Source organism: Centroberyx gerrardi, chromosome 14, assembly GCF_048128805.1.
Source record: "Centroberyx gerrardi isolate f3 chromosome 14, fCenGer3.hap1.cur.20231027, whole genome shotgun sequence".
NCBI classification, from domain to species: Eukaryota; Metazoa; Chordata; class Actinopteri; order Beryciformes; family Berycidae; genus Centroberyx; species Centroberyx gerrardi.
This window is the reverse complement of record NC_136010.1, coordinates 15733324-15747720: the sequence shown is the minus strand read 5'-3', so window position 1 is coordinate 15747720 and position 14397 is coordinate 15733324. Positions and strand designations below refer to the sequence as shown.

General features: G+C 43.9%; 2 protein-coding genes across 3 annotated transcripts; both read left to right on the top strand.

Annotated features, from left to right (window-relative positions):
• Positions 1-32: 32 nt before the first annotated feature.
• Positions 33-7335, top strand: qars1 (glutaminyl-tRNA synthetase 1). The gene is made up of 23 exons (XM_071920799.2): positions 33-193; positions 634-784; positions 1161-1270; positions 1372-1447; positions 1559-1623; positions 1776-1829; positions 1913-1970; positions 2059-2130; positions 2271-2356; positions 2483-2569; positions 2677-2776; positions 2882-2960; positions 3046-3285; positions 3395-3487; positions 3608-3745; positions 4318-4405; positions 4515-4661; positions 4799-4900; positions 5007-5099; positions 5439-5569; positions 5653-5719; positions 5834-5959; positions 6664-7335. Exons 1-23 carry the CDS (start codon positions 83-85, stop codon positions 6712-6714), a joined length of 2325 nt encoding a protein of 774 aa, XP_071776900.1. The 5' UTR covers positions 33-82; the 3' UTR covers positions 6715-7335.
• Positions 7336-8367: 1032 nt separating this feature from the next.
• LOC139928284 (transcriptional regulator QRICH1-like) lies at positions 8368-14294 on the top strand. Of its 2 annotated transcripts, none has more exons than XM_071920767.2 (12): positions 8368-8466; positions 9321-9609; positions 9704-9796; positions 9896-10036; positions 10149-10925; positions 11061-11241; positions 11376-11530; positions 11651-11765; positions 12187-12295; positions 12559-12707; positions 12813-12903; positions 13013-14294. In XM_071920767.2, exons 2-12 carry the CDS (start codon positions 9355-9357, stop codon positions 13197-13199), a joined length of 2253 nt encoding a protein of 750 aa, XP_071776868.1. In that variant the 5' UTR covers positions 8368-8466; positions 9321-9354; the 3' UTR covers positions 13200-14294. The 2 variants fall into 2 exon arrangements, with proteins under 2 accessions (XP_071776868.1, XP_071776867.1); XM_071920766.2 differs by having other exon boundaries at positions 8374-8570.
• The last annotated feature ends 103 nt before the right edge of the window (positions 14295-14397 follow it).

The following is a 14397-nucleotide window of genomic DNA, read 5'->3' as shown; positions in this document are numbered from 1 at the left end:
TACAGGAAGTTGCCCCCTCTCCGAGAAAAGTCTTCAGTTGCGTTCTGTGGGGCTCAGGTCTGGCCGCTGAATGCTGTGAAAAATGGCGGATACGTTGACACTCTTCACTTCCATCGGGCTCAGTGAGCAGAAAGCGAAAGAAACGTTGAAAAATGAAGCGCTGAGTTCTGCCCTCAAGGACGCAATTGCTCAGGTATGACCCAACTCTGTCAGTGGCGAAACCGGCGAAATATAACTGACTTTCTCTCCCTTAGCCTGCTTGCTGTATCCGCCCTGTGTTCTTCTTACTTTTTGGGGCTATGGGCTGTGAATCATCATTTGGCAAGGCAATATACAACTATCTAGCTAGCCCATTGCCCCAGTGCCATTTTAGAAAACTCCTCCTGTCCTACTTTAGGTGTATCTGTTGAGTAGTTAGCTTGTCAATGTAGCAGTGTCACTACACTTTCGGTTTCACATGCCTTAAGTGACTTGAAGACCATTCTGCCTGTCAAACTTGGAAAACATCCCCCAGTTTTACTAGTTGGTTACATTGGTCCCTGCCCACTGTGTTGGCTTTAACACAGTCTGCTGTCTCTCAAGATTGTATCTGTAATGTAATCAGTGCTGGTCTTTTCCCACTGGTTTCAATAGGCCCAGCGTGTCAATGGGGCGTCAGGAGTGGACAAAGCCATGGGGACATTGCTGTACAGCATGGCCTCTCGCCTCAGAGACACCAAACGCATGGCATTCCTGTCAGACTACATCGCCCAGCGCAAGATCTGCACAGAGCTGCAGCTGGCAGGTACTTTGACACATCATAGCCTGACTAATTATAGTGAGTAACCACAGCTGATTGATGACGAATGACGAAAGTGATGAAATATTTAATAACCATAACACATTAGAGTATATTTGGAATCTGCCAAATCTAGATTTCTCACTTTTTCCCCCCATATTTATATTTATATAACATTATAATATAACATTGAGCTTCTTCTGACATGCTGTCATCTCCCAGAATGATCGCTAAACCAAACTTACCGCTAAACAGAACTTTGATGACATGGTACTGCATCAGCATTCAGATAAACTCACCCGCCCCTGCCCACAGGCAAACATACACACTCTCTCACTCACAAATATACCCAAAGCATTTCTACTTCCCTCTATCTCTTTAGCTGCATTGGACTTTGTGAAGAGCCATCCTCAGGACCCCATCAACCAGAAGGAGTTTGACGATGCATGTGGAGTGGGAGTGGTCATAACACCAGAGCAGATCGAAGATGCAGTAAGGACACGAGCTTGCATGGACTTGCATGGAATATGTTTTTTTGATAAGCATGGTGTTTACTAGCTGTGGTGTGTTCAATGACAGTGGAATGTTTTCAGGTTGAATCGGTGATCAAGACACACAAGGATCAGCTGTTACAGGAGAGGTACCGCTTCAACATGGGACTGCTCATGGGTAAGATCTCAGACTTGTTTGGATAAATATTCTTGAGTCCTTCAATCTCATGGACATTGTTAAAGCCTTACAGAGCAACAGTGTCTCATTGAGCCTTTGTGCCACTTACAGGAGCAGCACGCACTGCTCTGAAGTGGGCTGATGGAAAGATCATCAAAAATGAGGTGGACATGCAGGTGGGTTTCAGAGAGAGAAGTTACTAGAACTAGCCAGTACTAGAACAAGCCCAATGAATTTACTCTAATGGTTTTACCTTTGTCTATCATTGTGGGAGGAGGGTAGGTGGTTGTGTCTTTGCACAACTCTAACTCTGGCTTTGTGCTCACAGGTCCTGCACCTCTTGGGCCCCAAGACAGAGGCTGACCTGGAGAAGAAACCGAAGGTAACACCTCACAAATTATTAATCGCTGCAACATGAAACGCTTTGATTTAATCTGTGGTTAATATCTAAACTTCATCCTGCAGCCTCAGAAGGCCAAAGCCCCTGAAAATGAGGTGAAGAAAGAGGAGATGGCAGCGAACGGTAAGGCCAAGTGGATGTGGATGGCAGAGATGAGTGAATGACAAGGGTGTGTCAGGTGGTGTGTTTTAACTGTGTGTTGGTTGTTAAGGTGAGGGGAACCCTGAGGGAAAGTCTCTAATGGAGCAGCTCAGAGGAGAGGCGCTGAAGTTTCATAAACCAGGTGAGAATGAATTACCTGAACAGTTAGATACACTGGCATCTCTCTGTGTTGTCTGCTCTTCTCCACACACCAGATACAGCAGTTTAAGTGATTATTTGCACCAAGTCTGTTGACGTTTCACCCCTGCTTTGTCCCTGCAGGAGAGAACTACAAGACTGAGGGCTATGTGATGACACCCAACACCATGAACTTGCTTAGCAAGCACCTGGAGATCACTGGTGGACAGGTAGAAAAAAAGACACTTTATGAGTGTTAAGTTCATTTTTTGAAAAAAAACATCCTGACTTTAAAATGAAATTTTTGCTCATCACCTATATTGAATTTTCTCCTTCCCATTTTTGAATTCCTATAGATACGCACTCGCTTTCCTCCTGAACCCAACGGTATTCTTCACATCGGACATGCCAAAGCTATCAACTTCAATTTTGGTTATGCAAAGGTACAAGTCTTTCTGGATTTTCTTGCCCAGCACCACATAAATTGCCCACTAAACTTCATTCTTCAGTCTGCTGCAGCTATCTTCTTTAAACCTGTCTCTTCCTGTAGGCCAACAATGGGATTTGTTTTCTGAGGTACGATGACACAAACCCAGAGAAGGAGGAGGAGAAATACTTCACTGCCATCAGGGAGATGGTGGAGTGGCTCGGTGAGTTTGAGTCTGTTGAGCTGCGCTTTCCTGATCTAATCCGTAAGCTTTGTGGGGTGAACGTTCAAGAGGATAGTTTCTCATCAGTGTTACTGTATTACACAGGCTACAAACCTTACGATGTCACTCACGCATCGGACAACTTCCAGAAACTCTATGACCTTGCTGTGGATCTTGTTCGCAGGTGAGTGTGGGAATTATGTGTTTGTGTCGGTCAAAGTGCATGCGTGGGTAGGTGACTTCACAGTTCTTTCTTTGTCGTCCTTCAGGGGTCATGCCTATGTGTGCCACCAGAAGGTGGAGGAACTGAAGGGCCATAATGCTCCCCCATCACCATGGAGAGACCGTCCTGTTGAAGAGTCTCTGGTCTTGTTTGAGAGGATGAAGAAGGGCCTGTTTTCTGAGGGGGAGGCTACGCTCAGGATGAAGATGGTCATGGAGGACGGGAAGATGGACCCTGTAGCGTACAGAATCAAATACACACCACATCATCGAACAGGAGATGAGTGGTATGAAAACACAAATTGTTGCACATGTGCACATGCCTTGTTCATTACATTCTCAAGATATCTCAAGATGTGTTTTACTTATCCCTGTTCTACTCATATTTCTCCCCAGGTGTATCTACCCCACCTATGACTACACCCACTGTCTGTGTGACTCCATTGAAGATATCACACACTCACTTTGTACCAAAGAGTTTCAGGCCAGGTATACTCTTGGTTATCTATATTTGTTCAATAGCATCATGGCATTCTTTGGAGGCTTATGAATGGATGGTTAATGTTCATCTTTTTTGTTTGTTCCCTTGTTTTTGTGTCCGTCTTTCAGGCGATCGTCATACTTCTGGCTGTGCAATGCTCTGGATGTGTACTGCCCTGTGCAGTGGGAATATGGACGCTTGAACCTCACCTACACCGTTGTGTCCAAGAGGAAAATCATTAAATTGGTGGAGACCGGGATTGTCAGGTAAAATAGCATTTCTTCTTCCAGTCTGTCTTTATGCCTGTGAGCCTTACAAAGTTATTAATCTTTAACTATTAACAGTCTGTTGACAGTGGAGACAAATGTGTAAAAGTCATCATGGCGTATGTGACGGGCTATAAAAATACAAAACAGATGGAAAGATTTGGTTCACCGATGCTTAAAAAAAAAAAAGCATGTGGTTTGGATTGGAAACTATGAGCGGGGGAGGAGAATATGCTCTGTTAGAATTTTTTTTTTCCTGTTTTGTTTTTTCCCCCACTTAGTCCTGCCTTCCCATGTGTATTTACAGGAAAGCTGTTACCATTGATTGTAATTGCAACCCAAATTTCTTCCAACATATAGACGCTGTCTGAGTATGTCTAGATAAGTTTCTTTACAGGACATAAAGAACTCATACATTATGGTGACGGATGAAAAGCACGTATAAGAGGATAACTACTCGTGTACAGCTCCCCTGATTTAGTGTGCAATGTTTTGACCACAGGTTCGTTGTGTGGTCTTCACCAAAGATTTAATGTGTTAATTAACTGTTAACTATCCTTTTTTAATTACAGAGACTGGGACGATCCCCGTCTCTTCACCCTGACTGCTCTGAGGAGAAGAGGTTTTCCACCTGAGGCGATCAACAACTTCTGTGCACGGGTATGCAGCATGGACCGAGAGATGGATGGATGGATGGAGGAACCAACTGTTAAATGTAAGAGGATGGTGATGTAGTGTAATCATATGTTTTTCCATCTGATCTTGATAGGTGGGAGTAACAGTTGCCCAGGCAACGATGGAGCCCCACCTGTTGGAGGCGTGCGTGAGGGACGTGCTGAACGACACGGCACCTCGAGCCATGGCCGTCCTGGAACCCCTCAAAGTTACCATAACTAACCTTCCTGAGAGCTCAAAGGTTTGTACGTTGTTTACACATACACACGCACAGGCATCACACACCAAACTGCCAGGAGACTTGCTATATTCTATGTTTTTACATGATATTTAACAACTTGTGCGCTGAATTATCCCTGACATTCTCTTCTCTTTCAGTCAGATGTACGAGTACCAGACTTTCCTGCCAATGAGTCCAAGGGCAGCCATGTGGTTCCATTTACACGTACCATCTTCATTGAACAGGGTGACTTCAGAGAGGTGAAACATCCTAACTATTAATATCTTTATTGTGCATATACAGCAAATTTCTTTCTGCAACTTTGGGATAGTGGTCAGAAGATGATTGACACCTCTTCCTTTGCAGGTGATGGAGAAGGGCTACAAGCGTTTGACCCCAGAACAGCCAGTAGGCCTGAGGCATGCTGGGTATGTCATCTCTGTGCAGAAGGTCATCAAGGTAAGATTCCAGGCCTTTCACTGCATAGCGCTTAAGGCATCTTTTATGGTTTCTCCTTAATTTTGTTATGTTGACATATAAACAAACACTTGATGCTGGTAATGTATGCTTTCATCAGCGTCTGTTTCCCTCTGTGCATGCCTTTGCTTGTTCAGTTCAGTTCAGTTCTTTATTTAATCCCAAAGGGCAATTGATTTGTAGGCAGGTATAAAAAAGCAAAGACAAGTAACACACAGACATACAATGCATGCATCCTCTTCTTCATTAAGTGTTGCTTTACCAACCTTTTGGTGTGTGCCTCTCTCCTTGCACCCTGTTACCTCCCTCTCTGTTTCTCAGGACCCTCAGGGTAAAGTGGTGGAGTTGGAGGTGACTTGCTCCAGTTCCACTGAGACTTCAGAGAAACCCAAAGCCTTCATCCACTGGGTCAGCCAGCCACTGCCGTGTGAAGTACGCCTCTATGAAAGACTGTAAGTCACAAAAAGTGGTGTAATTGACAACCAACAATCCAGCTATATGGCTTATTCACCGACATCTCTTATTGTGATTGTAGATTCATGCACAAAAACCCAGAGGATTCGTCTGAGGTGCCCGGGGGCTTCCTGACTGACATCAACCCTGTGAGTATCTCTGCGCTGCTGAGAGGAACTGGGAGAGAAGGCTTTCTTGGATAAACTAATGAGATGTATCAGTAGGGGTGATTCTTTAACAGATTTCTCCTTTCTGTCATGTAGAATTCCCTGCAGGTGATCAACAGTGCCTTTGTGGACAGCTCGGTTAAAGGAGCAAAGCTCTTTGACAAATTCCAGTTTGAGAGAGTGGGCTACTTCTCCCTGGACCCCGACAGCACAGCAGACAAGGTACAAGACAAGGCTTCTGCTGTCATTTCCAAAACTAAAAAAGTAATGATGTTCATTAAATGTGTCAATTAATAAAATCCCAAAATAAAGTGTGGCCCAAGCAGAAAGTGTAAATGGTAAAGCAGTTAGACAAATTAATTGTGAGATGGAAAATTAATAGGAAAACACATCAGTAAATGGAATAGTGAAAAGTATAAAGAATATTTTACAAATACATTTATAAATTCAGTAATTTATTCATCATTTAAAGACAGAATAATAAAATGGAATTATTAATGGACACATTTAATTAAGATTTTATTGCATTTTATTGAATTGCATCATTTAAAAAAACATTATTTTAATGTGAATTGAATTGATTACTTTATAAAATGTTTTTTTTTACATTTTATGTACTAATTAATCAATAATAACTAATCACTGAACTAGTCTATAATAATTAGCTTGGCACACTAGAGCCTCCATACTGCTGGTACTGAAGCCAGATATTCATTGACAATAGGTATTTTCATGTCCATTAGATATTCAGATGTTGATGCATTTTCTCACACAATTTTGAAACAGTACCATTATTACAAATGGTGACTGATGAAAACTAAAGTTTTCACTTAATTACTTTTACATGTACTCCTCCTGACTGAGAATATACTGGCACTTAACATGAGCCTGAACTGTGAGTAACAGAAATCTTTCTCTCGCTACAGCTCATCTTCAACAGAACAGTCACCCTCAAAGAGGATCCTGGGAAGATCTGATTGACTGAGATCAAGCTGCACCTCCTACTTCCCATGAGCCCACAGAAACATTTCCAGTGTATGCTTGTTTGCATCACTCAGTGTGGAACATCAGCAAAGACTCAGACTTCTCAGTCTGTAATTAAATCAAATATTGTGGTATTTACAGCGTCTCTGTTTCTAAACTGCAGTCCTCATGCTAGCAAGTGTCCTAGTTGAAATCTGAAAACATCAACCAGTATGGTTGTCAGTTGTGATTTCTTCATAGAAAAAGTGTGGCAAAAGCAACTGCAGTGATCACTGTGATCAGTCCTAAGCTTATGGTCGGCCAGTATCATAAGCGGCCTCTTGAATTTTTTCTATCTGCTGCAATAATATGCACTTACAATGTTTTCTCGTCTTTGCTGAAAATATGCAACTTTGGTCATAGTTCAACAAGGGCCTTATGTCTATTAATTTTATATTGCCACATCTTTTTAGCTCTAAGCTGATGTCACACAGAGGAGATGCTCTCAAATGCACTATATGGTTTTCTTACAAAAGTGGTGTGCCAGTGCCAAACCACCATGTGTTTTTGTAAGTCTCAGAAGTGGCACATGTCATTTTGACAGGAGACCATGAATAAATGACATTTAAAGAAGATGCAATGCCTCGGAAAAATTATTCCTTTTAGGTTGAAAAATACACAGAAACTTTTGGACATTAATCTCCAGAGTTGTGGACTCGAGTCACATGACTTGGACTTGAGTCACAAATTTGATGACTTTAGACTCGACTTGACAAAATCAAAAAAGACTTGCAACTCGACTTGGACTCGACCCTATAACACGGACCATGTCGGCCATTGTACAGCAATGATCTGTTTAAACAGACGAGACTGTTGCGGGTTCCCTCCCCGACTCGTACTTTGATGTTCACCCGAAACGAGATGACAAATCGGCTTCTAAAAAAGCATTCATGATTTGTGTAAATTTAATATATTGTTACTTTGTTGTTAAAATGGCATTACATTTGGTGAAGAGCGCATTATGACTTGTTTAGGACTCGAAACTCAAAGTTTAGGACTTGGGACTTGACTTGGGACTTGTCAGTCTTGACTTGGGACTTGACTCAGGACTTGCCTGTCTTGACTTGGGACTTGAGTGCAAAGACTTGAGACTTACTTGTGACTTGCAAAACAATGACTTGGTCCCACCTCTGTTAATCTCTGAAACATGCACTCTGCCCTCTGCTTTGTCCCAAAAGAAAACAGAGACAACACGTAAATACTCATTCAGATATTTTAGGCACATCACAGAAAACACATTTACACTGAGTGAGACAGACACAACACAGACCATGCTGAGCAGAGTTGAGTGCGTGGGAATTAACCCTCAACTGCCCAGAGCCTCCTGAGCGCCACACAAACATTCAGTGCATCTCTAGAGGACTACCTTAAAAGATTCAGAAGCCAGTGAACCATTGAGAGCGTCTGTCTAGCATGTCTGTGTTTTAAGGTGGACTGAAGTCAGTGTAGCTCACTGACCACATTAATAATATTTGGGTATGTATGTCCCCTTTAAAGGACTAACCCTTAAGTACTGGTCATCGCGATATCAAGTAGTGGTAATATCGCGATAGCAGCACAGAGTTCCAAATCGCCTGCTTATTGGTCTGAGGCTACTGTTGTAAGATGGCGCCGAGCGAAATATGAGTGGTGAAGAAAAGGAAAAATATAGCTAGCCATCTAACGAAAATCACGAGAAATAAAGAACAAACCAGGCACAGAGAAACGTTAGTGATACTTTGCTTCCCTTCTCGTTGGAAGTAGATCACTGTTTCGAGGGTAGAGAAGTGCTTCTGTGCGGCTCGAGCCTTGGCCCGGTTGAGGAAGAGAGGTAGCTAACGCGCCAGCTAACGTTAGCCTGCTAGCAGGCTGTTGCCTGGGAGTGGAGATAACAGAAAGAAAATGTAGTCGCTGCACAGACACAAGATAGCCAGATCAGCTCCCGTTCTTTGCTGTTTTATTTATCAACTGCTATATAACAATGTATTGTTTGTGCCGGCATGAGCTCGTTAGCGTAGTCATACACAAGGCTGCTGGATTTTCTTTGCAAACAACACGCGGCTAACATAGCTTAGCTGTCTACCTTACCTAGCTTGTTGTGTAATGAGCTGTCAAATTAGCGAGTAAAGTCTGCTCTCACACACAATGATCATCGTTAGTTGTTTAGTGCGTTAAATCAGCACGGTATATTTTGCAGCAGCTACCAGCGTTACTTTGAATACTGTGGCTGATTTGGAAAGGAACCGCGCTTTTGCCCCAGCTCGTCTACAGACAACTAGAATTAACCCTTTCCTAATACTATCCATCTGTGTTGCCAGTGGACAATGACCACTAGTTAAGTTTGTAAACACTGCTCAACTTCAACTGACGCCAACGCAGCTTTTTTTCTACTCGCTTTTCACTTTTAAAAGCCACATTGCTGTCTTACAGTCTTCAAATGCGTTTGGGTCTTTTGAAAGTTTGACAGGGTCACAGAAAATGATTCATGGTCATTCCTTACTAATTTTGTGCTAAAATGTGAATGAGCCTTAAACTAATTTTTTGGGGAAAAAAAGCCTAACTGAATTCACCTTTTCCATAGATTCCCTTTATAGAGGAGAGTGTTGCCAGCAGTAATGAATAACTCCTTGGATGGCACAGGCTCCTATGAGGAGCTAGTGAGGCAGAAAGCTCGGAGCATCCCTCAGCATCGCATGAAGGAGTTCTTGGAGTCTTTGGCCAGCAAGGGTCCAGATGCCCTGCAGGAGTTCAGCCAGCAAGGTGGAGATGCTACAACCACCACTACCACCATGGTCTACCAACAAGAGGCTAACTGCATCTACACAGACAGCACAGAGGTTGCTGGGTCACTGTTGGAACTGGCCTGCCCGGTAAATTTCTGTGTAATAGAGAGTAGCAAAATATTCTGGCAGAGTTTTACCATTGAAATGAAACTTTCTGACATTCTTTGTGTTTGTGATGCAGGTTCAGGTGCAGGTCCAGCCACAGCAGCAACAGATACAGGAGTCTGCAGTTCAACAGCAGTCTGTACAGCATGCTGAGCAACAGATAGTGCAGGTTAGTGTCTTTGTCATTCCTTACCTTTTGTTTTTATCACCTAATCCTGTGCTATTTAAAACTTGTTTCACTAAATTTTGTCCACTGACCTCCTTCCAGGTGCAGATCCAGGGTCAGCAGCAAGGTCAGATGCTGGGTCAGGTACTGCAGGTGCCCTCTGGTTCCCATCAACAGCTGCAGGGTGTCACTACTGCTCAGCTCATTCAACCTGGGGATCTTACTGAGGAGCAGCACCAACAGGTACACACACACATGCACACCACATCCATGGCAAAACAACGTTAACAAATCTGATTATGAACCACATTTTGAATATAGTTATCTATTAGCATCTCCCTCCCATGTGTTTTAGCTGCAAGCTCAGTTGGTGGCAGCCGTGGCAGGAGGACAACAGATCCAAATCCAGACAGTGGGGGCTCTCTCTCCTACCCAGCAGCAGGACAACACTGAGAGGAGGGTGCTGGGAACCACCATTGCCACTTCCCAGGGAGCAGGGGTTCTCCAGCCAGCCAAGAAGCGTAAGGTGGACATGCCCATCACGGTGTCCTACGCCCTGCCTGGTCAGCAAGTAGCCACGGTCCTAGCCATCCCTCAGGGACAGGGCCAGCAGCAGAGCTACGTGTCCCTGCGGCCAGACCTCCTAACTGTGGACAGCTCCCACCTGTACAGTGCCACAGGCACTATCACCAGTCCTACAGGGGAGACCTGGACCATCCCTGTCTACTCTGCTCCTGCTGGGTCCGGGGGCCGTGAGCAGGTCACACATATTGCCATCCCCCAGGAGGCCTATGGAACGGTGCAGGTCGCGGGGGCAAACACTACAACAATGACCACAATGCCAACACAAGTTGCTATTGAAAACGACAAGCTGAAAATGTCTGTCAGCCAAAGTCAGACAGCACAGGCCGTCTCCAGCATAACAAGTTCTGCAGGGATGGGGGGCCAGGAAGAGGTGGTGCATACACTGGCTGCTAACACACTGTTCCCTGCCCAGTTGATGAATGGAAACATCCATATCCCATTGGCAGTGCAGGGGTACCCCAACGCTACACAGTCCCTTATCTGGGACCCACAGCAGCAGGTGCTGCACACACAGGGGCTGCCAGGGCAGGATGTACAGCAGCTACAGGTAATAACACACCTGGTGTGCCACTCTGTTGGTCTTACAGCCCTTAAAACACTTTTGTTACCCAGACGTGCATGTAGTATTGCGTCTCTTGGGAGGGATAGAATGAGGTTAAAATATTGCTGTGTGTCTGTCTAGGGTCAGACAGTGGCAGTAACAGAGGTGGATGGCCAAGGCCAACAGCAAGTGCAGGTACAGGAGCTGCTGCTGCCTGCCTCTCTGAAGCCAGAGGAGGGCCTGGAGGTATGGCGGCTCTGGGCTCAAAGGAAAAACGCAGAGATGGACAAAGACGACAAGAATAAGCTAGCCCCAATTGGCCGTAAGTGCACACACATACACGTGTATTTTGTAAGGTTTCAAATAATATGAATAATTCCTTTATTCATACACAGATCTTTATTGTCATTACCTTTTCTGTGGTCTCATCTCTGTCAACCGAACCTCTGAGTGCAGGTCGCCAGGCGCTGCGTTTCCAGGAGGACTTGGTGTCCTGTGCAGTAGCTGAGCTCAGCATGGCGCTCTCTCTGATGACCCAGGAGGCCCGGGGGCTGGAAGGGGAGTCTTATGAGGCCGATGTTCTCTACTATGTCTTTCTGTGCATACAAAAGGTGCGCTCAGTATACACACACACTCTGCTTTCAACATACATTCTATCTCTTTTGACACTTGGTATTAATGTGGAAACACTGATTGACCACATCTTTCTTCCTCTGTGTTTTTCTCTGCAGTATCTGTTTGATAATGGTCGTGTGGATGACGTCTTCTCAGATCCGTACTACACTCGCTTCTCTCAGAGTCTGCACCAGATCCTGGATCCGTGGAGACCGTCTGTCCATCCACTAGGTGAGAACAAAAGATTTATATCAAACCTAGCAAGGAGTTTCCTTGAAATGCATATTCCATACATACTCTATAGTCAGCTCATTTTATTTCAAATGCAGTGCACAGTAATGAATACCATAACTTGCTTTTTGTAACACAACAGCCTGTAACATTAAAGGCTTTTATGATAACTTGAAAAAATGAGTAGTTGAGTCCTCAGCTCAGATTGGAAACATTCGAAACCAATGTAAAATACCTGATGAATGTAGACCTGTGGCCATATAACAATTAATTTAAATATTAGTGCACCAACCAAAAATCCCCAGTTTTATAAACAACCTAACAGTGCTTCTCAGCGGTTCTAAAATCACTGCAAACCACAGCTTCAGCTGGCTTATTGCCGAAATTAACGTGTTAAAATGTTCCTCACCTCCTCCACCAGGTTATGTCATCCCCAGTCATGTGACAGAGGAGATGCTGTGGGAATGTAAACAGCTGGGAGCCCATTCCCCCTCAACACTGCTCACAACTCTAATGTTCTTCAACACCAAGTGAGTTGCACTGTGCTGTCATAGGTTTTCTTTACACCCATTTAGTTTTGTTGCCCCCCCCCCCCCTACTGCTGGAAAAATGCAAATAAAATTAAAATGTATTATCTGGTCATACTGCTCAATTGTCGTACTGCACTATTGTCCATATATCATGATGTAAATATCCAAATCAGAGCCTTTGGCTACCAACCAAGACAGACTCAAAGACACAATGACCAAACCAATCAGTCAATCACCAATGAAACTTTTTTTACTGTCCCCAGGTATTTCCACCTGAAGACAGTGGAGCAGCATCTGAAAGTGGCCTTTTCTAAGGTGCTGAGACACACCAGGAAGAGTCCCAACAACCCCAAAGACAAGAGCACCAGCATCCGATACCTGAAGTCTACAGAAAGGTTTATAGGGCAGAAAGGTGAGAGGTCACACATTTGTGTTGTACTGTGATCTCTAAGAGGAATCTCAATTTAAAGGATAACGTTGACAATTAACAACCTCTCTGTATATATTTCTTCTTCAGTGACAGATGACATGTACTCTGAGCAGCTGGAGGACCCAGAAAACCCTCTGCGTTGTCCCATCAAGCTCTATGACTTCTACCTCTTCAAATGGTAAATAGGGGAAAATATAATAAGGCTGGTGGGGGGAATCGAAGAGGAAAAAAGTTAATAAGGGTATCCTCAGTGTGCTCACATCTTCCTCTCTCTGTTTTACTGTCAGTCCACAGAGTGCTAAAGGCCGCAACGACACCTTCTACCTGACCCCAGAGCCTGTCGTGGCTCCAAACAGCCCCATCTGGTACTCTACTCAGCCAATCCCGAAAGAACAGCTGGAGCACATGCTTGCCCGCATCCTCGTTGTCCGGGAAATCCAGGAAGCCATCAACATGTCAGTGAACTTGCACTAGTTGGACCGGGGGAGAACGACAAATGGACTAAGCTCATCCTTCCCCCCTCTCTTTCTTCACCCAGCCTTTGATTGCTCATTATCAGTAGTTTTCTATTCTCTCACGTCCTTTTGTGCTCTTTAAGGGTGGCATGTATATGTTTATATTCATAATGTCTGCATATCTTGAACACACTGACTGTACATACACATTCAGCAAATACAGATAACAGATTTTGCCTTACAGAGGCATAATCTGTCAACCCCACCATCATGTTTTTTTTTTTTTTGCCAAAGGATGTAGTGTCTAATCTTTTTATTGGACCTGAACTCTAATTTAAATGTTATTTTAACTGTTGGTTGTCCTACCAATAGTCTGGAATAATTGTATATTTTCTTTACTGTTTTTGTTTTAATCTGTAATATATTTCATATATATTTTCACTGGGGTTGGCCTGCGCTATGCTGCTTTTCATATATATCCCTCTTTCTTGCTATACCATCCCTCATACCTCACCATTACATCTCACAGTGAATACCTCAGTGGTATTTAGACTGCATCAAGTAGCCGGGCATGGGCTACTTAAATACTCGCTTTCAAGTTGTGTGACTTTTCCCTCTTTCTTTGTATCTCACTCTGTCAGTCTTGAGCTGAATTGACGTGTGGACACATTGAGCTCTGGAGAGGACTTGCTTATTAGTGAATGGTGCTTGGGCTGTAGCGCCCCTTATCGGACTAGCTCAGATCAGCAGCATTGAATGACTTCAGGACCTTAATTCTGTTATGGACTTTGTTACCATACAGCGTCGCCACTCTACCTGCAGCTACTTGCAGCTGCCACAAGGAGGACACCTGGCAGAGGGAGGGTGAAGTCGGCCGACTGCTGGATCCTCCTCCCTCTTCAGTACATCACCAACCCCAGGACTCACCCGCAGAGGGATCCATTGTATCATAAATGTTTATTACATGACAAATGAAAGACTCTTAAAAGTGGGTTAGCCCTTATTGTTCTATAATGTATAATACTCATAGCTCCTTCATGTACTGTAATGGGTTTCAGTCATCTAAGGAGAATGGCAGTGCCTGTGTGTTTTTGAAACATGACCTTTTTGTACAGCCACTATACCATGTGTCTTTGCCTTTGTAGCAAGTCCATTATCAATTCTGCACACGCATCCTTAAGTATTGATAGCTTGCGTTGTGATATAAAATGATACAC